We start from the raw sequence: 24,887 nt of genomic DNA, 5'->3' as shown, positions 1-24,887 counted from the left end.
GAAAGAGATCAAAGCACTGTCCTCTCTCTCTCTCTCTCTCTCTCTCTCTCTCTCTCTCTCTCTCTCTCTCTCTCTTTCTCTCACTTTCTCACCTGCACTCTCTTGACATCGCTCTCTTTACACACACACATATTTTGAAATTTGAAATTCACAGAATAAGCTAACAAGTTTTGAAACAATGTGCACATTCTATTAAAGTGGGGGCGTGTGTTAATTATTTAGCACAAATCATGAAATTGTGGATAGGAAAATAAATAACTGTGAGGGAATAAGGTCCTTCCCATTTGCATGCAGTAGTATCCTGTTCCCTCAGCGGAGTACATCGTGGCCTCAACTTTTTTGTCGGTGGCAGCCGCACTGATGCGTCAGAAAACAGACAGAATTATTGACAGATTGATTTAGATTGACAGAAAACGTATGAACGACTCTGATTGGCTGAAGAGACTGGGTTGAACTTTCTGTCCCTCAAAACGGATGGAAATCTGACAGACGGATCAGTCCTGTCCGGACAACAGACAGTTCTCATTGAACATGAATTGAAAAGAACGGAGACGGACAAACACAACGGATCAGTGTGGCCACAGCCTTCTTCTTCCGCGACCAATCCCACGCTCCGTAGTTGTGCGGTCAAACCATTTCAACTGCAAATTTGACTCTACAGTTTTGACACAGTATCTGAGCATTGTTCACCCTCCCAAACGTGGAAATATCAATCAATGGGGGCCCATTAAATCCTTCTTTCCACATACAGATTCGTTGGAAGTACATGATTGTGGACGAGGGCCACCGCATGAAGAACCACCACTGTAAGCTGACCCAGGTGCTGAACACCCACTATGTGGCGCCCCGCCGCCTGCTCCTCACCGGCACGCCGCTGCAGAACAAGCTGCCTGAGCTGTGGGCGCTGCTCAACTTCCTGCTGCCCACCATCTTCAAGAGCTGCAGCACCTTCGAGCAGTGGTTCAACGCCCCGTTCGCCATGACGGGGGAGAGGGTACGTACCGCAAAGAATAGCTTGGATCCTTAAATCAGTGTTTCATTTTAGTTGAACATTCACATTTTTAGGCATATATCAGACATGGGACATCAGACAAATACTTTTTCCAAATGTTCTTTATGGTTGGTTTTAGTTTTGTTTTCAATACAATGAGTGCCAGAACCGCATAAGAAGAAAGCATTTGGTACAGGGTCTGAAATTAACACCCGCCACTCGTCAGATGTGGGTAAAATGTTGGCTGTGGCGGGTAAAACAGTCAAGTCAATAGGTAGTAAATAGCTTTTTGGATTATTTTAACAAATCATTCTATTTCTGTGGGCGCAACACTTCGTTAATCATTGTTAATTTGAAAGAGACGGAGCTAAATGTTGTGAGACGTTCTCAAATTTTCTATCCAGCCTGCAGTTGCTCCTATCAGTTCTGCAGAACTGATCAGATGTTGCGGCTCCTTAACAGTAGCCTTCGGTTGTCCCTACCAAATTCTGGCAGTGTGTACAAAGCCAATATGTGGCGATATTTTCCAGAAATAATTAAATCACCAGAAAAAAGGAGCCAAGAAGCTGTGGGACACAGGGAACATTAAAAAAAGAAAACTTCAGTGAAAAGTGGAGGTTTTCAGAAAAGGGGGAACGGCACGACTGGTTTGGTTTTGCTGAGGGTTCCAGAAGTTGCAGGTAAAACGTTTGAGTCGCAGGTATAAATTTTCATCTACCTGCCACAGTGGCAGGTGGGGAAAAGAAGTTCACTTCAGACCCTGATTTGGTCTTCAATTTAGCATACTGTTCTGTGGTTGGCGTCTTGTGGTCCTGATGCGGTGAACTCCACCCGCCTGGTATCCCAAAGAGGATCTGGTGTTGTTCACATAACCACTACAGGAGCTCATGAATGGTCAGCAAGCATAATTGGCTGCTCTGGTAGTATAGTATGCACCACTTCAGTCTAAAAATCCTACTTCAAACACCACCAAATCAGAGAATCTATGTGGAAGCTACGGCTCTTTGAATGTTTCTGAGGCGAAAAAAAGTATTTTTCACCAGAGATGGAGGCACTTACTGGTGATATACTGGGACCCTCTAGTGCTCTGATAGACATGGAGAGACTTCTTCTGAAAGCTCATAATAGGTTTTCCTCAAACGGCTCCTTCTTCAAACCCGTCTCTTCCATTCCCTTCTTCCCAGAAATCACACCTGCCATTGCTCTTGAGAAGGTGAAGGAAGAAGTGATTTCAAACTTGAGATCTTACAAGGCTTAGTGGAAGGCATCAGAAAAGTTTATTTGATACATACTAGGGCTGTACCGAATAGTCTATTCATTCTGTTTAAACCAATGATGTATACTGTATTTCTGCACAGTTGCAGATAAAGATTAGGCTACACTAATATTATAGTATTGTTACCTAGGTTACAGCCCCCGGACTGCTCAGACTTTAATTTGAAATGTTCTGATTTTGTGTCAAAGTCAAGGATCTTTGGCTATTCCTATATATTAATATCTTCTGGCTGAAATTCCACTTTTCCTGATGTTTCCACATATTCTCTTTTTTTTTGTTGGGTGCGTATGCCGTAAATCTACATATGGGTACCTGACTATTAAGACAGACTTGAAAAATTGTGAATATATCTTTTGTTTTAAAATATTTAGTTTAAGTCAGCTTGCAAAAGTCATTTTCATTGTTTATTGCCATTTCTGTCGTAGCATAATGTTGCTATAAGCCTAAGGGCACGATTATTATTTCATCATTATTTTATGCCCTTATTGGATTAGCCTACATGTAGTAGGGTACGAGTACGAGTGTACGACTTATATTCATTAAAGAAAGTTAATTTAATAAAAAAAAGACAAACTCATATTTAATCTGATGAATCACTTTATTCAAATTGAGGATTTTGTTTGAGGTTTTTGTTTTTATGATGACGTCATAAAATATGACGGCAGATATTCAAAGCTTCATTCGAAAACCTCAATAGAAGCTTCGAATTAAAAAAAAAATGACATTCGGTACAGCCCTAATACATACACTACCAGTCAAATGTTTGGACACACCTGATTGAATGTACCATGTTTGTCATTCTCTTAAAGCCATTTTGATCTCAAGGCTTCTGCTTAAATGCTTGAAATTTGTGTTTTAAACAAATATAAATAGTGAAGTTGATCCTATGTATGAATTTCTCTCCAAAGCCTTTGCCTTTCTATCAAGGCAAAGGGCGACTACTTTAAAGAATCTAAAATATAAGATAGTTTTGATTTGTTTAACACTCTTTTGGTCGCTGCATAATTGCATTTGTGTTATTTCATAGTTTTGATGTATTTACTATTATTCTAATAGTAAATAATAGTAAATAATCAGCAGCAGCATCTGTAAAGGCTCCGCAGGCGTTGAAGAAGCAGAAGGCAAACAGCCAATCTGCAGTAAACAGAAAGACATGCCTATGTTCACGTTTTTTTAAATTTTGTTTGTTTTTTGAATGGGCCTTGTCTGATGCACGTTTAGCTCTGCTCTCCTTTCATTTCTTGCTGTTTTCATCCATTGTTGTTGTTGCTGTGACTTCCCTGCGCTGTGGCTGCTAGCCTCACCTTGATAGCCACAACCAGCTCACCGCTGGCCACGCCCACAACAAACGGTATTCGCCCCGAAATGTCCCAGTCATTCAAAAGCCCATTTTAAAGCGAACACACAGGGTCACAGATAGAGTTGTTCCGATACCGATACCAGTATCGGAAATGCCTCCGATACAGCCTAAAATGCTGGATCGGGTATCGGCATGTACGCGAGTCTATGCACCGATCCGATATCACGTAATTTATTAGCCGTGAAAAAAATCAACTTTAAAGTAGTGTCACCCGGATAAAACAGCCGTTTTCCCGGAAATCTATACTTATATACTAAATTTATACTGTTACTGTACTATTTAAAATTTTAAATGTCTTTTATTTTACTAAATTGTGGCTGCACTTTAACAGTGTTTTAAAGGAATTGTTATTTATTCCTATATTTATTTATTTATGTTCTTTTTCAGTTATGACTGACTGTCAAATTAGATAATAAAGTTCTATGGCATTCATTCTCTGTATGTATTTGTTCATGTTTTACAAAGGGTTTAACCTGAGCCAGGCCATACAACAATGATAGGAATCATATCACATTCATACAGGGTTAGTAGTATACAGCTGTTAAAAAATAATTATAATCATATTTATATATATTTTTTTAACGCACTGGTATCGGATCGGATCGGTACTCGGTATCGGCCGATACGCAAGTTCAGGTATTGGAATCGGTATCGGGAAGGAAAAAATGGTATCGGAACATCTCTAGTCACAGACTGACACACACTGATAATGCATAATATATCCTATTTATTTATTGATCCTTTTTGACTCGTTTCAGGTGGACCTAAATGAGGAGGAGACCATTCTGATCATTCGCCGTTTGCATAAGGTGCTCCGCCCCTTCCTGCTGCGCAGACTGAAGAAAGAGGTGGAGTCTCAGCTGCCAGAGAAGGTGGGACTGAGCTCTAGTACTGTGAAGTATGATGCAGCATGGTTGTTTTTGCCGGAAAATTTGTCTTTACTGTTTTGGTTGATTAGATTTGTTTTCCCCAAGTCAGTATTAGGGAATATAAAAAATGAATTTATTTTTAGGCGCATGTTTTTCATATTAAACAAGGAAGTACAAATGTAAACTCATTATGAATTGAATTTCCGACTTTATGGTGATAAATTGAAATAACAGTATTTGTGGCAAAGTGTTTCTTAGTAAGTAAACAAGATTTAATGGGACGGGCTCCCAGCCTGGTGGGATGGATGATGAACGCAGCACACGGCACTTAGCCCGTCTGCAGCCATCAGCGCTCCTTAAAACCTGTTGACAGTCTGAACAGTTTGAGCTCAAGGATGTGGACCAGTCTGAAAAGATGCTTCACTTTACGCTATCTGAATCGCACCTCTAGAGATTGTTTTTTTGTATATATATACTGTATATATCTTCTTTCCTTTCCTTTCCTTTCCTCTTTCCTTTCTTTTCCTTTCCTTTCCTTTCCTTTCCTTTCCTTTCCTTTCCTTTCCTTTCCTTTCCTCTCGTCTTCTTTCCTTTCCTTTCCTTTTCTTTCCTCTTCTTTCCTTTCCTTTCCTCTCCTTTTCTTTCCTTCCCTATCATTTCCTCTCCTTTACTGTTTTGTCCTCTCCTCTCCTCTCCTCTCCTCTCCTCTCCTCTCCTCTCCTCTCCTCTCCTCTCCTCTCCTCACTTTCTTTTTTTATTTCACCTGTTGTTTTTTTTCTTAACACTTGTGGTGTCAAAACAGCTCAGTCAGCCTCACCAGTGAAATGGCTCTGCTGTCTCACTGACATGTTCTTTTTGCCATTATCGTTGGTTCAGGTGGAGTATGTCATCAAATGTGACATGTCTGCCATCCAGAAGGTTCTGTACCGCCACATGCAGAAGGGCATCCTGCTCACTGACGGCTCAGAAAAAGACAAGAAGGTAAACACACCAAGGCAGAGCTTAACTCCCCCATCATTTGCTTTCAGTATCATGGCTTTATCTCTGTGGGGCTTTCTTTTATCTCTGTGTCATACTGACAAACCTGAACCAGCAGCTCAGATCTGTGTGGCTTTAATATTTACAGTCTGCTGTTGTTTGTTTGGCATCAGAGTCTGCCTGAAGGTTGTTGTACACTAGGAGCGAGGCCCTGTGTCTTTTGTATTTAAAAAGTACTGTGAAAGGAAAAAGAAGTCAATGTGTTTTCTAACATGATAAGTTTTATTCAGCTTCAGAGCCTAGATTTTGGCCTAAAGCCTCAATTCATTTTTCAGTGCAGCAGAAAGTCAATAATCCAAACCACTTGGGGATGTAGACTGTGCAGGTTTATGAAAAGTTGGATTTTTTAATATATGTGTTTTTGTAGACACATTACATTTAGGAAATTGCTAAGATATAACTTATGTAAACTATCAAATATTAAAGAATTCCAAAGGGTAGTTTTATAGTGGTTAAAATATGTTTAAATCCCTGTTTCAACAAGGAACTTCAAACAGTCACATTATTGTATTCCTGTATTACCTGGCAAGACTCTGTAATAAACCTAAGCTTCTCATAGATTTCTAATCCCATCACAGCTCCAAATAAATGTGCTGTACATTTCACTGCAGTATTTACAATCAATAAAACATGTAGACTTAACCATTTACAGCTGTGAAATAAACTTAGAAGCCCAAATCCATATAAGAATGGGGGGAAAAAAAGTCCCTGTGGCGTGATTACCATTTTATGTGTGTTTGGATTACAGGTTGGCGTCCTCATTTTGTTTCTTAATGGTTTTCTGTAGGGTAAGGGAGGAGCCAAGACCCTGATGAACACCATCATGCAGCTGAAGAAGATCTGCAACCATCCATACATGTTCCAGCACATTGAGGTGTGAATACTGACACTGCGTACAACACATGAGATTTGATACTGGTTTCTACTTTTTTTTTGGATACATTTCTGTGTTGAATGAAAACACATTTCATTATGCAAAGTAAATTATTTTCTGTCTAAATCATTTACTTGCTAATTCATTTTTTTTCTATGTAGAATCAGACATGGAGTTCATTATCTCGGAAATAGCCATCATTTTGAAAATTTTAAACACCTTAAAATGCCTTAAAATCTTTATTCACAGTATTCCCATGATGTCACATGCATTTCCTACCAATATGGCGCTTTACAATACACACAGCATATTGGCTGATTGTCATTTGATTGTAATCACCTGTTAATTTATTACAATCACCTGTTATTTTCCTACCAAGATGGCCGTGTGGTGATGGAACAGAATACTATGAATAAGCAGTGTGTTATCAGAAGTTGTAATTTTTCAATTCCCAGCCTTAAATTCATCCAAACCTTCTCAACCAGCTGTTAGCTCTCAAAACTAGAATTGCCCTATGGGTGAATGCAAACATGTTGCTGTCTTGCATTCGTTTTAATTTAGTAAGCAACTAGAATTTCAGCTACAAAGATATTTTTTTTTTTAAGCCGTCTGCTGCTTCGTTGAAAGTACTTAATTCTTCAGTGCTTCAGTATATTATAAACAAAGAGAACATCATCTTCCCGCAGTGTGATATTGACACTAAGATTATAATTGCTCTCTATTGTAGGAGTCTTTTGCGGAGCACCTGGGCTATCCAAACAGCATCATCACTGGGTAAGTTTGACAAGGAGTGTCTTCTTCCACAGTTTCCCATCTCATTTTATTGCGTTTTTGTCATCCAGTCTCTCCAGAATGCTTTCTAAGTGGCAGGGCTGGATGCACAAAAATCAGATTTTTTTGTTGTATTGGATACGCAAAAGCAGGCACAGATTATAATAAATACAGCCTTTAGAGATGTGTTGTGTGCATTTCCATGCCAACTGTCACACTGTGATTTGATGTCATCTCAAAAATTGCGCTGAAATGACGAGGGCAACCATGGCCTTTGTTGTACTCTACAATTTCAGCATAAAGAGGAACCTAACAGCTCGAGGTCGGGCTCTCATTTATTTTTGCCTTGTCCTAAATTATGTTGAATTTCCTGTCAAGAGGAGCTTGATTATGTAAAAAAAAAAGTTTGACTCTCTCATCTATTCACGATGGGAGTTTCTTTGAACAAAACATGCAAAAGTCGACAACAGTGTTTTTCAAGAAATTTGATGCATACCCCATGAAGTTACATTTACAGCGGTATGGGCAGCACCTCCAAGGTTTAGGATTAAACACTACTACTATTAATACTACTATCGGTAAGCAGTATGGAAATTATTTCTCTGACTTGTTGTAGTTCATTGCAGCTCATTAAAACATACAGTGGTGTAAAACATATAAGAATAAAAAGGTTTACATGTGAGGTGCCTTTGTGCCAGATTATTACCAAATCTCTGCTGTCTTTCTTTCTGTCTGGTGAACTGTGAGATTTTTGCTCTCAAATCGATGCTGCATCAGCAAAGAAACACTGTTCCCACAATTGCTCCCATACATTGTCAATATTACTTGTAGAAGTTTGTAATATTTTTCTTTTTTCCCGTGTTGCCCGGTTGCTCCCACAGCCCGCAGACAAGCTGTGGCGTCAGACCTTAAAATTTATATTGTTTGTCCTGACATTTTTATCTGGATTTATGTCCCATGATGCTCTGTAAAGAACTTTGTAACAAGCCTTTTTGTCTGAGGCATTTTATAAAATAAGTTTGACTTCAATACTTTCATGAAAGGTATTGAAGAGTGGATGCTTTTGGAAATGCAGGAGGTTTCCAGTAAATTCAATTCTGTAAAAAATCTGTCTGTCTGTCTATCTAGTATTATAAGAAAGTCAGAGAGGCTATAATAATCATTATCGGTAATGATCTACTTATGGTACATTATGCTTCATCTCATCCACTCAGGCACGATCTGTATCGGGCCTCGGGGAAATTTGAGCTGCTGGACCGCATCCTGCCCAAGCTGCAGGCGACCAACCACAGAGTGCTGCTCTTCTGCCAGATGACGTCTCTCATGACCATCATGGAGGATTACTTTGCCTACCGCAACTTCCTCTACCTGCGTCTGGACGGTGAGCTCACCTATCCACTACATTTCAGATTAGTAAATCAGATGATGATTGAATTAATACAAACTGCTCTGTATTCTGTTTCGGTTTCTACCGCAAGAGCGGGAAAGGCCAAAGTAAGTCGAATTGCTGCATCTCACTTCTCTAGTCTAGTTTCTTATCTCAGCACAGATTTCACTGGAAGTAATTAATCCTTTTAATGACAGGATTTACTTTCAAATCCGGGGTCGGTCAGTGACTCAGCATATCTTGAGCCTCTCTGAGGTGTAGAGGATTAAAAGTGGCTTACGATCAGCAGCTTTTAGGCTCAAATAGCGAAGGGTACGATCACACCTACAGTTTGTTTTCCTTGGTCCAAACCATAGTGTAAAAGTTTCATTTGTTGAATTTTTGTATTTGGATCGTTAAGGTTCACACTGCCGAATTTCAAGCGAACCAAGGCTTGTTAACAAAAATGGCATGGACTCACAGGTAGCTTGTTTACTGGACAGTTTTGGTAACCAAAGTCATCCCATCAGGTGGCGGGGGGGGGGGTTAGTCAAATCCAATTCCAGTCCCTGTAACTTTAACTACGTGTGACAGACTTGCCTGCAGTGTTTGTTGTAATTTACCTTCTCTGGTGTTCAGACCAGTTGAAAACACATGAAGTAATAGCTGAATATGAGCGTCTCTTTATACCCAGTAAACCTTGCTTTTTGGGGTCGTTTCCTGTAGTTGGTTCTGATTAAATTCTCACTCCTAATGAACCGCACCACACCGTACCACACTTTACTTGGAAGAAGTATTTTCAGGCTTTCTCACTGCAGATTTTGAATGGCCTTGTTCTCATCTGCCCAAACAAATCGAAACTGAAGGAGTAAACACTCAAGAGGTCGAATAAACGGCTCCAAACATGCTTGGTGTGAATGTGTAGTGGCCTCAGGCAGAGATTAAGAGGTTTAATCCTCTGTTTCTTAGCAGCTTGTGAAAAGGGCAAGGCATCAAAAATAGGTTATGTTCCATCGCACCCATGCTTTTCCACAATAGAGGTTCAACTCTAACTACGATCTCTCCAAGGTGAGCAGTCAAAACCTTGAGGAAGAAACTTTACTGGGATGTTAGTTGAAAGGATTGAGGAAACACATCATTGGGCCTATCAAATATGTGCCTCTCCTCACAGTTATTTTAGTAAAATAAACTGAGTGTAACCCCAGAACCACACAGCATGCGTTCCGTTTGCGTATCCGACCTTGTTGCGGCCCAGTTGCCCAGCAATTGAAGTTAACGGACAGAACAGAAACGCAACAGGTGTAGCTAAGCCTTAACAGTAGAATAACCTTAAATTCTTAGATTATCAACATTATATTTAAAAAAAAATATAAACGCAACAGTTTTGTTTTTGCTCCCATTTTTCATGAGTTGAAATAAAAGATCTAAGACTTTTTCTATGCACACAAAAGGCTTATTTCTCTCAAATTTTGTTCACAAATTTGTTTAAATCCGTGTTAGTGAGCACTTCTCCTTTGCCAAGATAAGCCATCCACCTGACAGGTGTGGCATATCAAGATGCTGATTAAACAGCATGATTATTGCACAGGTGTGCCTTGGGCTGGTCACAATAAAAGGCCACTCAGAGAAATAAGCCTTTTGTGTGCATAGAAAAAAAAGTCTTAGATCTTTTATTTCAACTCATGAAAAATGGGAGCAAAAACAAAAGTGTTGCGTTTATATTTTTGTTCAGTATGTGTAGTCAAGGAATAAGGTCGTTTTTTTTTCCTGCACCATGAAAACCGAGTGCTTTTTCAGCCTTGACTATTATCACCTACATTCAAATAATCATCTCAGCATCTCAACCTCTAAGATAGCTGACACTTTTGTCTTGGAAAAGCCATTTCAGCCCCTCAGAAAGCAAATTCTAACACCAGTTAAGCACTAAAATGATGGCTCACCCAGCCCAGTTAATGGCCCGTCCCGTAGGGGCTGAGGGTGAGATAAACAAAGTGACTCTATATCTTCTGAGGTGAATACGGTTTTTACTATCAGTTCACTTTATGGATTTGGTGTCATTGAAAAGATAGTCTTCTCATCTTTAATTTAAGTGTACTTGCATGCTGAGGTCTCTGATAAGGGACAGGCAGTCGTATTATCTACAACTGAGACCCAGTTCCATTGATTTTCTTTTGGCTCTTTTTTTTTAAATAGAACAAAATGTTCAATGTGGTATCGAAATTGTCTTGCTCTCCATTTTTCCCTGTCTGCTGTGTGTAAGTGACTGTGAGGCTTAATCGGACTGGAGGAGGAGGGGGCAGAGGGGGAGGGGAGGTAGTTTCCCCTTCAGCTGAAGCACATAGCAGCATAGTGAGCATGACAAACACTAGAAAGAAGAGCTTCGACGATGTGTGGTTCAGGATTCGATACAACCACGATACGATGTGATAAAGGTTTAGTGACAACAAAGTCTGACTGTGCAGAATTCTGTTTATTTCTGAACCACAAATCTTTCTAGCGATGACATTGGAATGTAACCAACAATTTAAAAATGTCATTACAAAGTGCAAATAATATAATTTGGATGGAGAGCTTATGAAATTGTGATGGTCAAGCGTCTCATTTATGATTACTACAGCAGAATAAAATGGAGCCAATATCTTGATTTATTTTTCTTCTCCACTATACGTATTGTCACGTTTTTGTATTGTGATATATTGAATTTCGATATGTCGTCCCATCCCTACTGTATACATACAGTATAAGATAATAAGGGAATCATTAAGGAACTGACATGAATAAAATCTTTTAATTTCCCAACCCTACTAGCCACACAACATTATCAGAAACTGACTGGAGAATTGTCTTCTAGAGACTGTAACAGCTATGCGATTATATTTGAACCTCACCTGATGTCCTTTCTATATAATCAGAGCCACTAGATGCTTTTTTCAGTCACCTCTGAAGCTGTCTCTTCAGTCAGAGACGAGGCACAGGATATGATGACATGATTTTTACTGTCCTCAAAACAATAAGCTTAGGATCTGTAGATCAACAGCAAGTCCAAGCAGACTTTTCAGGGTTAATTTGGGAAGTCTCTACAATTCAAGATTATCTCGTTTGATGTTTTAGGAACCACCAAGTCTGAGGACCGTGCAACACTGCTTAAGAAATTCAACGAGAAGGGATCTCAGTACTTCATCTTCCTGCTCAGTACCAGAGCCGGTGGCCTGGGCCTCAACCTGCAGGCTGCTGACACTGTTGTCATCTTTGACAGTGACTGGAACCCCCACCAGGTCGGTCAGTCCGTAGATTGTGTAACCATAACCTTAAAGGAGAATACCGGTGTCATTTTCTATTCATTTTCAGTTTTTAAAATACAAATTTTACAAAGTTTGGTAACACTTTATAATAACCATCATTAATAAATGGTAAATTGATAGTTAATTAAACTTTAGTTAATAGTTATTTTACTGTTAACAAACAATGAAATGATCATTAATAATGTTTACTAATTATTAGTAATGCTATAATTTATGTTATTTTATCATTCGTTTGTGTAATATAAAATCATTTGTTTATAAATTATATATTGTATCATAGCTTTTTACCCTTTTTACCGTCTCTTATCAGCTATGATACAATATATAATTTATAAACAAATTATTTTATATTACACAAACAAATGATAAAATAACATAAATTATAGCATTACTAATAATTAGTAAACATTATTAATGATCATTTCATTGTTTGTTAACAGTAAAATAACTATTAACTAAAGTTTAATTAACTATCAATTTACCATTTATTAATGATGGTTATTATAAAGTGTTACCCAAAGTTTTTGTCAAAACTAGCTTGAAATTCATTTCTGTCCCAGCTAACAAAGATACAGCAAATATAAAGACATAGATGTGACAATAAACTTTGTAAGGTGACTTATATCTGGCGGAAACTTCCATTTCTTCCTGTGGGTGTCAGGTGATTGACAGTAAACACAGTGTAACGTAATGCAGCGCTGATATAAAAACACTCAACTCGGGCACAATGAAATAGTAATAAAACCGAGATACTTGGACGAAAATAAATTAAAGGCTTCATATTTACTGTGATGGATTATCTTGCTTGCCATTTTCTAGCAATTTTCAAGGATGTGGACGTTGTATTTCATACTGTGCAAAAATGAATGGCAGCAAATTGCTTCTTCTGAAGAGAGGAAAATGAGCGCTGATATCTCCAACTGCCGACTGTGCAGACACCATCAGGAACAATGTGAAGGAGGGGGGCAACCTAGACTATTGGCACAGACATAAACAAAACCACTATGCTTTAAGGGAACAGTTTGATTTCTGTGGAGTGGAACCCCGACTAAATCCATCAGTAGAATATGTCAGACATACTGCAGTTTGTGGTGTCGGTAACGCCAAGAGAGTCAAGGGTTTAAACTCATGAAACCTCCACCAGGTCACTCAGTAGAACCTGAAAGTAGAAGCCTCACAAGCAGGACAGCTTGTAGAGCCTGTAAACCCTACCAGGTCGATGAAAGGAAACCCTAACAAGTTAGTCACAACTTGAACCTATAGTAGGACAGTGTGGCAGCCATAACAGGCCCATGAATAGGGAGTAAGACCAGAATGTTAAACATGGCAGGAGTGTGTAGACCAAGAATAGAGTAGAGAGTTGGCCATCTAACAACAGTGGATCCTCTGCTAGGTTCGTTTTTAAAAGGAAAATCATGTAATTTGCTGGTCTCGTAGTGCCTGTCATCACATTACATTATTCGAATGAGGTAAAGCATCTAGCTGACAAGTGTTAATTAGATGGCATGAAGCGAAAATAAACAGAAAAAAAAACCAAAACTATAAAATTACCTTCAAGCTTGTCATCAACTCCAACGATGGATGCAACCGTTCTCTCCGGTCTTTTATTCCTGCAGTCTTTCAAGTAAAGGTTGTAGAGAACTGGGAAGCTTTGAATGGCTGGAATCAACTTGTCCATTTTTCTCTTGCCAGGCATAACTATTGAAACAAAATCACTTCGGTAGGGAAACAAGGAAGCATGAGAGTCTGATTGGCTGTTGATGGTTGATGACCGCAAAACAGTTCAGCCTTGGATAACTTTTCTCAGCCAACAAGCTTATCCCTCGCAGTGTGAACACAATTAGAGTATATGTGTGTTGTTAAGAGTATATGTATGTTGTTACCAGTGTCTGCAGTTAACTTGTTGGCTCACCTGCCGAGAGTAGTTTTACCCTCAAAATGATTAATGTACATCTTATAGTCACACTACCTGTTTTCAATGCTGTTCAGTGGACAGAATCAGGCACTGTGTGAAACAATTGAAAATGTAAAACTTGCTCACTCACTTCTACAATGTGTCCAGTTTGAAATTCATCATGAAGTCACTTGCCACATGGGAATAGCATTAAGTTTCAACTAACGTTAGGCTAGTTAATCATCCAGACAGAAGTTTAGATGCCAGTGATTTGTATAGAGCCAGCGTAACGGGCAACCAATCAGGAGCGTATTTGACACAGAGCCATTGTTTTGTTTTGATTTGATTGGCTGACAGTCAGAGATTGTATGATGGCCAGCAGGGACAAAGTTTGGCAACAGCTAAATACCAGAGACTGTACATAACGGAGGCATTCAAATGCTGTCGTCTCTGCCAAAGACAAATTTTACTGGCATTTGGCGCTTGGTGGGTGTTCATTTCAGACTCTGGTTGTTGGTGATGTTACATAATATAACTTTGTAGATTGAGGCAGTAGAAAACAGTCTTCTCATATTTCTCCTTCATTGATTCCAGGACCTTCAGGCTCAGGACCGCGCCCACCGCATCGGTCAGCAGAACGAGGTGCGCGTGCTTCGCCTCTGCACCGTCAACAGCGTGGAGGAGAAGATCCTGGCAGCCGCCAAGTACAAACTCAACGTGGATCAGAAGGTGATCCAGGCCGGCATGTTCGACCAGAAGTCCTCCAGCCACGAGCGCCGCGTCTTCCTCCAGGCCATTCTGGAGCATGAGGAGCAGAATGAGGTGAGGCCAGTTTGTAAGTCGGGTTTTTAGAAAATATTTGATGTTGACAGTAAAAGTAACTCAGGATAAGATAAGTCATCTGGTGCCTGATGAAGTATTTTTATTATATGAGTATAGGAAGTAGTGGGTAGATGTTTTTTCCGTTGTGGATGCTGACTTTGATTGAATTACTGTAAACAGGAACAGCTCTCTAGATATGATCAGTGAGTTGGCTCTCCTCCAGTCACACTATTAAATGTTTTATGTAATGTAATCCACGCTATTTAATCGATATTTGATAAAATCTCTGTGCCATACTTGGCTGAACTGTACTGAACTGAGTTGGTAAGACTACTAATTTGCTGCAGCAGTTTAAACTGAGACATGAAAGATAATGATCAGCACAGTACGGCAGTCAGCATAATGATGTGAATATTAATAAGGTTAAGAAGACTTTGATATTTTTACAATGTGTGACTCTAGGAGGAAGACGAGGTGCCTGATGATGAAACCCTTAACCAGATGATAGCCCGCAACGAAGATGAATTTGAGCTCTTCATGGTAAGAAAAGCATAAATTGTCTATGTTTTTTTAAAATGAGAATTCCTTGACATTTAAATGGCAGATTAAAACACTAAAATGACTAGTTTGAAAATAGAAATATGCCAAAGCAGGCGTGGCTCACAGCTGTTTTTCACACATTTTCTCCCAGCACAATTATAGGCTACTGGTCATTCCATCGTGCCTGGGCTATTATTCTGGTTCAATAAATATCATTAGCTGTTCAAAGTCCTGTCATCATGTCACTCCAAGTTCTACCTGTAGTTGAATTATTTGTTCAGATTGAGCAAAATCACTACAGCATGTTGTATTAAAAGGTCAACTATAACAGCCGTTTGCCTTCTCTAGCTATTCCCTGTAAGAATTTTCCACCAAAGACACACCAACCTTTCTGAGTTTTGCGTAGCGCTGGTAGAATGGTTGAATATTAGTTTGGTGTTGCAGAGTCAGCAAAAAAGATGATTTCCATCTTTTTGGAAATCGAGATATCATCAAAATGAGCCACTGTTTCTCCGTTGAGAGGCAACATTCTTCTTAGTAGCTTACAACTAGGAGCACTGATGGCACGTATTTCTTTACTGGCGCAAATCAAAATTGTGATCTTCTTTTTATTGTACATATTTTACTACTTTTGTGTTCTCTACTGTATTGTATGTTTTATTTTGTAACCGCTGCTGCCATTTCTTGGCCAGGTCTCCCATGAAAAAGTGATTTTGAATCTCAGTGGGTCTTCTTGTTAAAATAAAGGCTAAATAAATACATTTTAAAAAATCCAGAACGACTGAAATCTGAATTTTACTCCACTAGACGGTCACCTGTCAAGGTGGCACTGATGTATAGTGATGTCTCAGGTGTTTTCCTACCTGTGCAGCTGTTTGCGTCTTAATCTTTTACAAAATGTACATGCAGCTGTTGTCTATGATTGATGTCAGTCTCTATCAGCAGGTTTCTATAGAACCTTCCCTGCCAGGTTGGTTGTAGTAGACCTACATTTTGCATGGATAATGACTTCATTATACCCTTTTTAAATTTGATTAATATTGAATATGTGAATTGAAAGTTTTTATTTATTTTAAAATCAGTTTAAATCATTGCAGTGACCACCCACAAAACCCTGGAAACAACTCTCAAATCACTTCATACCTCATCTCCCAAATAGAAATACTGCATATCCTGTTGTGGATGTTTTCTCCATCTGGTAAAAAAGTTCTTATCCTGGATAATTCAGTGGTTCAAGATGTGCCTGTTTGACATGGTTCATTTTTGATTGAATTATAGATTGAGCAGCTCCCAATAGAGTGAGTGAATATACTCGAATGGAAGCAACTGAAAGCACAATCACGTCTTCATAAAATTAAATTAATTTTTGATATTGCTGTTTCTTTCAAATACGAATTTGGAAAATAAAACATACCAATACCAGTGACATTTCCACTAATTACAGATTCACTAGAACAGTGTCCACCGCACTCACCACTTACAAACATGAAAACCATTACAAGCTGAACTTAATAAACCCAGAACTCTGAATGTGCTTTATGCCCGAGTTTGCCCTAATGTGGTTTTCCTGCCTGTGCTCCTCTGCAGCGCATGGACATGGACCGACGGCGCGAGGACGCCAGGAACCCAAAGCGTAAGCCGCGTCTGATGGAGGAGGACGAGCTGCCATCTTGGATCATCAAAGACGACGCTGAGGTGGAGCGGCTCACATATGAAGAGGAGGAGGAGAAGATGTTCGGCCGCGGCTCGCGCTGCCGCCGGGACGTGGACTACAGCGACGCGCTGACCGAGAAGCAGTGGCTGCGGGTAAAGTCAGGGTGAACTTTATAAATCTCCTTCCCACAGTATATAAGGCAAGGCCGAGACCGCCAGTCACCTAAAGTGCTTTTTCACATTTATTCTGCTTCTGGGAAATGAAAGAGCTACAAATACAGTCATAAAGAAGTAAATTGCTGTAAAAAGTATCAAATTGCCTCTCAACCTAATATCAAGTCTTTCAACCGAAATCTGTGCTATTTTTTTTATGGCCCCCGGTAGTGTTGGAAGAGCCGGCGTGTCACACACAGATCGACAGGGAAACTGCTCACTGACCAACACATTACCTTTGGCCTCATCCGTAATGACAGGCCAATTAGTAACGCTTCCATTTATATCTTCATCAAACAATCCTCAGATCAAATCTTTTTTTCTTTCAAAGCCCGAGCTCCACAAATCACAGAGCTGCTCGAAAAGTGTTGCAGTCTCAACTCAAAACCTACCTTTTTTTTTTTTTTTGTCACTTATCCACTCTAAATCACAGCTGCAGCCATTTACATGAAATTACTTTAATGGATCGACTTATTTGATTTGCATGAACATGATTTATGGCTAATTCAAGAGAGGAAAAGTTTGCTGCACTCCTAGACTCAGGAGTTTTAGAACTCCATACCTGTGTAGTGATTCAGAGTCAGTATGCATCAGAGTCTGCTGTGGATCCCACAGGGAGGCCATCACAAGTATAGTTTGTTTTCTTTGGTCTGAGCCATTGTGGAAAACTGACTTTGTTGCATTTTTGTATTTGGTTCGTTTATGTTCACACTGCCAAAGTACAAGTGAACCAGGACTTGTAAACAAAAGTCGCATGGACTCATAAGTAGTTCGTTTGTTGGACAGAGTTTTGGTGACCTGTCATCCTGCCAGGTCAGGTTAGAGATTTTTGCAGCAAGGGAGAGTCAAAACAAATCAGACTCCATTCCCTGTAACTTTAGCTAAGCATGATGGACTACGCTCTTTACTGTAATTTCCCTTCTCTGGTGTTCATACCGGTTAAGAACACCTGAAGAAACAGCTGAATATGAGCATCAGTCCAGACTGCAGTTTGCCCTCTGTTCATTTTGTTATGCTAGGCTTTCCAAGCATGAGTAACTCCTGGCTGCTATCTCTTTATACCCATAAAACCTTGTGTTTTGGAGTTGTTTCCCGTAGTTTCCCATAGATTCAGAACATGTTCTCATTCCTAACAAACCACACCTCAGTTTGCTTGGAAAAGCACAGAGACCCACATTTTCAAGCGTCTGTCTGCTGTTATTTAGTGCCACCCAAGCTCAAATGGCCTTGTTCTCACCTGCTCAAACCAACCAAACTAAAGGAGTAAATGTTCCAGAAATTCAAATAAACCACTCCAAAAACACCCCTGGTGTAATGCACCCTAAGTATCAATCCATGGTTGATGTAGTGAAGATAATTGCTCTAGATGCTGGTATCACAGTAGTGTGGCTTGTGGGCTGTGGCTCTGCTTGTGAATCAACTGCTCAGTCAACAGCAGACCTGTCAAGGAAATTACCAGTTGCATCCATTTGAAACGTTGATTCTGTTTGACCTGTGCGGCTGGAGTTATAGTTGGAGGCAGCTGAAGAAATCCTGGTGTCAAGCACCTCTACATGCCCCAGGTTAAAGCTTTTGTAATGACAACAGCCTAACAACCACAGAAGAAATCTTTATTAGCAACAGTTTTAAGCAGTCAGAAAAATGTGACTATTTAAGGTGTGCTACAGTTAACACATTTTCATACAACAGGTAAATTGACATCCATGAAGTAGAATTATCTTCAAGTTAAGTCTCACTCAAATTAGATTTAAATCTAAGCTTTAGCTCGGCTTGATGCAAATGACATCAGGTCACCCAGTCCAAATTCACTGTGACACACCGCCTGGGGAGACATCTCACGCCTGGCACATCAATGCTATAGACTGTGACAAAGTGTTTCAGGAAGGACAAGAATAGAACAGAGATACTGGTGTGTTGGAAGATACACAGCAGGTCTAATTAAGAGATAGCCTGGGTCTTGAAAATTGTATAGGGACCTGTAGGGCCGGCCATTTCTGATAAGAAAATCCCATGACATGACTACATGTGTACAAAGGTAATTTCTTGCTGTTCTGGCTGTAAATGGTGTGAAAAAACACCATCAGCCAGAGTATTGCTGTTTTTCAAAAGTTTTTCTGTTTAGGAACGACAAGTTTCTCGTCTCTGCTGGTTTAGAAACATCACAGAGCAGAAATGAATTCAAATTTGAGGTGAGTCGGACCTGGAGCCTCTCAAATCTTTACAAATAAAAGCTCAAAGTTTCTCATTAGGGTGTTTTTTTTGTAACAGTGATCGGTTCTATTGTTAGGATGACAAGCTATCACAGTCGGCCCGGTGCAAATTGCCACGTGTCATATTACAAAAGAAACTTGTTTGCCCCAATCTCTTACAAAAGCAAGGCAAAAACAAATTGCCAGGTTTCTGAGCGGACCTTGGCATGGTAGGTGGGCCTTCAGCCTCGGCCCGCTTTCTCCTGTGTTTCAAAAACACAGGAGAAATCTACTGCAACGCATGTGTCATGGCTGTTCACTTACTCCCATTCAGCAACCTCTGATGATATTTACTAGTCATACTAGGTGGCAGGTTTGCATCCCTGATAATACATGTTTCACAACCATGTTCCAGTGTTGGTCTGGAACCCCAATATAATGCAGCACTAAAAACATTCAACTCAACCAAACAACCGCGATATCAGCAAAAAAACACAAATCTGAAAATATAATTTGAGACTTTATGACTAATCAGTAGGGTGTTCTGGTAATTTGCCATGTACTGTACAGTATATAATCCTCCAAACAGCTTGAATGTTAACAGACCGGCCCATTTGTGCGTCGGGGAAGTGGTGTTACTCCTTATCTTCAGTATGTTCCAAAAATCCACAGAGGAATGCACAGATCCACAGATGAATAGATGGTGAATCAGAACCATGATCTTTACCAGCTGGACGTCAGCTGATAGACTGGTTTCCCTCTGCCAGGCAGCAGACAGGCTGGAAGTGTTTGGTTTTTTCTCTCTCTCTTTCTCTCTCTCTCTCTCTCTGCCCTCTTCCCTCCTCTCTCCTTTTCTTCCGTGCTCCCTATTTCCACTTCCTCCGTCTCTCCACACTTCATTACTCTCTCTGTCATTCCAGTCATTCATTCTGTAGTGACTGTTGGAGCTACAGTGGATGCAATGACTACCTGACTGGAATCGGAGAGGCCGGGCCAGCTGTGCAAATTATCACTGTCCTGATTCAAACATGCGATAGCAGGTGAAAATGCCATCGGACGCTTTATGGCCAGGCAAACCAATTTTCGAGTGTCAAAATCATGGATATTTAGTTCTCTACTAGTTTCTCTTTCTTCTGGATCTTTCTTTCTCTCTACATTTCACATTCTGCTGTGGCTTTCCCCCTTTCTTTGTGAATGTGGCTGTAGTTTATACTGTGTTCATGTGATGTGGGAATATTCATTGGAGCGACTCAACAAACTTGAAAGTATTCATAAAAATTGATGCACTTAATACATATTTTTCTAGCCTCTTTTAAACTGTTCATACTTTCAACCAAAGTTTCCCCGTGGAATAATTTTGTAGTCACATTAACTTGACCTTAAAGACTCATTAAAAACCTACTAGAAACTAATTAAAAAAAAAATTCTAGCTATAATTGGTCTTTGGGTTTTTGTCATCTTTTTGACCGCTGATGTGTGTGCACCCCTGATTATACATCTGGTAGTTTCATCCAAGCAATCTGATTGGTCGAATATGCATTCCTGCTGTCAGTGGTCTAAGGTGCGTGCCATGTAACCGCAACATCCTGGGTTTGAATCCGGCCCAGGACCTTTCTCTTCACCCAATCCTTCCTGTCTATCTCCAGTATCACCTTTCAAATAAAGGCAAAAATGGCCAAAAAATAATCTTAAAAAAAAAAATCAAAAGAATTCCAACCATGCTTATAATTGCCATGAAACACGGATTGCCTTGACTCATTGTTTATTATGTCAAGTCCTGTGGTAAACAGAGGGTTAGTGAGAGATTTTCTTTCTTTCTTCCACCTAATGTCTGTTCTTACGTGTGTATTCTGCTTTGAAGAAAACTTTTCAGTCAATACAAAGGCGTTGGTAAATATTGTATAAAACACATAATGCCCTTGAGGATGTTTATCACTGTGATTATGGGCACATTGATGCTGCCAACAGAAGGAATGAGTCTATCCTTTCTTATCCGAGGTTTAGAATGAAATTGCCAGCTACTCAGTCAGTCTGAATCGTCCTTGATCTGCAGTTCAAGCACTGAGCTGCTTTTCTCTCCTCCTCAAGCCATCATGAAATTACAATTATAGTAGGGCTTCGCTCTATCAGATATTACTTGTTGGGGTTTTGACAGGATAGGAGAAGTTTGAATGACAGTCGGGAAATATTTTTCATGCCATAACTATCATTTAACCTCTGGGGCAGACCACAAAATATTGGGAATTTCCAACTAGAATTACGTAACTAGAATACAAACTTTATAAGTCTGAAGATATACAACCACATACACATACTTGGGATTTTTGGAAATGGGATCCTTTGTACTCTGTGCAGTGTGCTCAGTTAATGGTTAGGTGTAATATAGTCAAAAATACATCAGACAAACAGAGCGAATAAACCATTTTTGTGCAGATTTTCAAAATAATGTTTGACAACATATGAGGAAACATAATCATACTATAAAGCAAGGAATCTCTGTCTGTATGTGTGTCTTTCGCATATCTCGAGAACCGTTTGTCCGATCTACTTCACACTTGGCGGGTGTATATTGCTGGGGACCCAAGGACGTGCAGTGTCGGATTGGACACGCGACACGTTCAATATTAATAAACTTTGAATAAACAAGCGAACAGCGCTCTGTGCAGCAACGGGGCTCAAAGAAAGCGACTGGAAGTGCAGAGTCGAGTGTGAAGTTGTTTGGATGAGCGGTTCTCCAGAAAGCTGCAAGCAGCAAGAGGCCAAGCTATCGGCCCGTTCCGAACAGGCGTGTTTTGAACGAGCACTGCACTAGTATTTTTAATTAACTTCACTTCAGCGAGATCAGGTTCATGTACAAAATTTTGTACGTTTCCAGTTTTACTCATCATCTTAACTGGAGTATTACTGAGCATGCATTAATAATGAAGTTGTAGAGGGTCACATGCAAATATGGAGTACCACACACATTTCATCGAGTGCAGCACACAATCACTGGTAATTTATTTCAACATCTAACACTTGCATAATGTGTGACACTGCACTACTTTGCAATTAGTTTCAGAATTAAATTATACAAATTAGGCACCTCATATTGGAATTAATTCAAGCCACCAGCCAGTTGTTAGTGTTTTGGTTGTGACTGATAGGTTTGTATATTCTACTTACCTCACTCCTTACCTCATTTAGGCATGATGTTGAGGTCTAATTCTCTTTTAACAATGTAGTTGGCTGCTAAATATTGGGGCTAATGAATTTTGAGATTTACCGACCTCTGTGGCCGGCAGACAAAAAAAATGGAAAAGCTATTTTCCAGTCCATGTGAAATTTGCAGTCAAATTAAGTTAGATATGCAAATTACTGAAATTGGGTACACACTTCTGGGTAGACACTTTTAAACTAACAAATAAAATGTAAAAACCACCAAACCATAAATAATAAAACCATAACATCCTTTTTTAAGCAGCTTTTGTATTTTCTATATAATCACTTTTGCAAAGCAGCACAGCTACATTTAAAATGCCATAATCAATGAAAATCCTGTCAATGATTTATTCTTACATGAAAGACACACTCTAGCTCCATATGCATAATATTTATTACTGACAATGTTTCAGGATATCCTGAGACTAAGAAGGAGGCTTTATGCTGAAACGTAAGTAAAAAATATTATGCATATGGAGTTATAATGTTCGATGCTTTTCTCTTCTTTCATGTGAGATTTTTGGGCCAGTGATCAGCACCTCATGAGCTTCCTTTCGGTGTGTAACTTCCACACATGATAATTTATCCTTGACACTGGCAGGTTAACTCCAGCTACATTTGAAGGTACCAAGCATACTCAGTTGCTGCTTATGATCTTAGCTGTTGCATTGTAGTCTGGGGGACTATATGACTCTAATCATGATGACACGGTTTATGAAAATTGTGCATTGATTTGGCAGTGAACCTACAATTCCAGATAGTGTGTGAACAAGTCTAAGTGATTGTAGGGTTAACCCTTTCTTTGCTGTGGCCCTGTTCTGCTCCAGGCCATTGAGGATGGCAACCTGGAAGAGATGGAGGAGGAGATCCGTCTGAAAAAGCGCAAACGCAAGCGGCGTCAGGACAAGGACTCGTCGAGCAGAGAGGAAGGAAGCTCCAAGGCCAAGAAGAAACGCGGACGCCCGCCTGCCGAGAAGCTCTCCCCCAACCCCCCCAAACTCACCAAGCAGATGAACACCATTGTGGACACAGTCGTCAATTACAGAGACGGGTAAGGAGAGTTATTTTCCTGCAGGTTCGGGGTTTGTTAAAATGTGCTGTCGCTGTGGGTCACACTGACTCATGTTGTGTTAATGAAGCGTCCCGTGATTCTTAACTGGAAGGATTTTACTTTCTGCAGGATGAGCATTATGCTACACAGTGTGGCTGTAGTTTACCTGGAGGGATAAATGCAGGGCTTAAATACTTCCAGCCAGGTGCCTGATTTCTGGCATATGGACGTTTTACATTCACAAACTATTTTCGACAAAAAAACTCCATGTGGGTTTTTGTTTTTGATGCATTTTATCCAATCATATTCAGCGAAGCAAAGCAATATTTTACATTTACCAGTGGAATGCAAGCAAGTTTTTTTTTTATCCAGTGAACAGCAAGCTACTTTCTATCACAGTGTAGCACCGATTCCATAGTGTAGCACAGCTGAAATATGGAAACAAAGTTTATGAAAGCTGGTGAAGATACACGTGTCACTGAGACATGAGTAAAAAAACAAACGGCGATAGGTATGGATTGAATAAACGGGTGGAGACGGGAAACCGTTTGACACTTGGCGCGACAAATTAAGGGAACCGGGTGTTTGTTCTGCACTGTGTGCCTAACCAGCAGAAAGAAAGTCTCTTTCCACATGAGGTAAAACCCAGACACAATGCCGCAATGCTTGCACTCCGATATCTGACCACAACGGGAGCGACAGTTACAGCTGCCGCTACAATTGCCGCGGCAATGACAGACCTGAACGTGAACTGTCTTTCATAATTTACAATCGTCATTCAGCATAAAAATGTGGCATTGCTTTGGCTGTTCTCTACAGAGCTCCCCAGGGGTCACCTGGTAAGAAAAAAATAATAGATGTGGAAATTCATTGATTGGTAAACCGTGCACGCCTCCATGTGTACGGAATAGTAAACCTTGCGCATGGATTAGTAAACCGTGCCCTCGAATCAGGAATCAGTGCGCACGGAGTCCTAAACCAGGAAATAATATGAAGGAACTGTGGGCCACTATGAAATCCATTACAAATATGACTCCCACCAGGAAACCACTGCACACAACAGATGACAATACCATGGCAAATGATTTGAACAACTTCTACATTAGGTTTGGTTCACATGATTTCTCTTTAGAACGTGACAGTGTCATTAGCACCATAACAATTGATGATTGTGTTCCAAGGATAGACATTAGTCCCAGGGGAGTCACAAGACTTTTTAGAAGAACAAACACCAATAAGGCAACAGGCCCTGATGGTTTCTCAGCATTCCTTTTAAAGACATGTGCAGAGGAACTTACACCAGCCTGGGTCTCTGTCTTTCAAAGGTCTGTTGATTCACATACAGTTCCATCTCTCTGGAAAACGGCAATCATTACTCCTCTTCCAAAAAAACCTGTTCCTCAAGAAAATAATGACTATAGACCAGTAGCCCTGACTTCTATTTTAATGAAGTGTCTGGAAAAGTTGATGGTGTGGA

The 24,887-nt window shown here is 39.9% G+C and overlaps 1 protein-coding gene across 2 annotated transcripts in view; it reads left to right on the top strand.

Annotated features, from left to right (window-relative positions):
* The window catches only part of LOC139645792 (probable global transcription activator SNF2L2), a 69,520-nt gene that overhangs the window by 27,323 nt on the left and 17,310 nt on the right, over positions 1-24,887 (top strand). For both annotated transcript variants that reach the window (XM_071521639.1, XM_071521631.1), the window contains exons 19-29: positions 752-994; positions 4,386-4,499; positions 5,373-5,477; positions 6,322-6,408; positions 7,136-7,182; positions 8,394-8,560; positions 11,657-11,820; positions 14,336-14,563; positions 15,026-15,103; positions 16,691-16,909; positions 23,187-23,410. In XM_071521639.1, coding sequence (XP_071377740.1) covers positions 752-994; positions 4,386-4,499; positions 5,373-5,477; positions 6,322-6,408; positions 7,136-7,182; positions 8,394-8,560; positions 11,657-11,820; positions 14,336-14,563; positions 15,026-15,103; positions 16,691-16,909; positions 23,187-23,410 — 1,676 coding nt within the window. The remainder of the gene's footprint in view (positions 1-751; positions 995-4,385; positions 4,500-5,372; positions 5,478-6,321; positions 6,409-7,135; positions 7,183-8,393; positions 8,561-11,656; positions 11,821-14,335; positions 14,564-15,025; positions 15,104-16,690; positions 16,910-23,186; positions 23,411-24,887) is intronic.

This window comes from Centroberyx affinis, unplaced genomic scaffold, assembly GCF_046629955.1.
Source record: "Centroberyx affinis isolate AG114_WGS23_722 - 3 ecotype Tasmania unplaced genomic scaffold, CSIRO-AGI_Caff_v1 ptg000077l_1, whole genome shotgun sequence".
NCBI lineage: Eukaryota > Metazoa > Chordata > Actinopteri > Beryciformes > Berycidae > Centroberyx > Centroberyx affinis.
The sequence above is the reverse complement of the archived record's forward strand: the minus strand, read 5'-3'. Positions and strand labels throughout refer to the sequence as shown.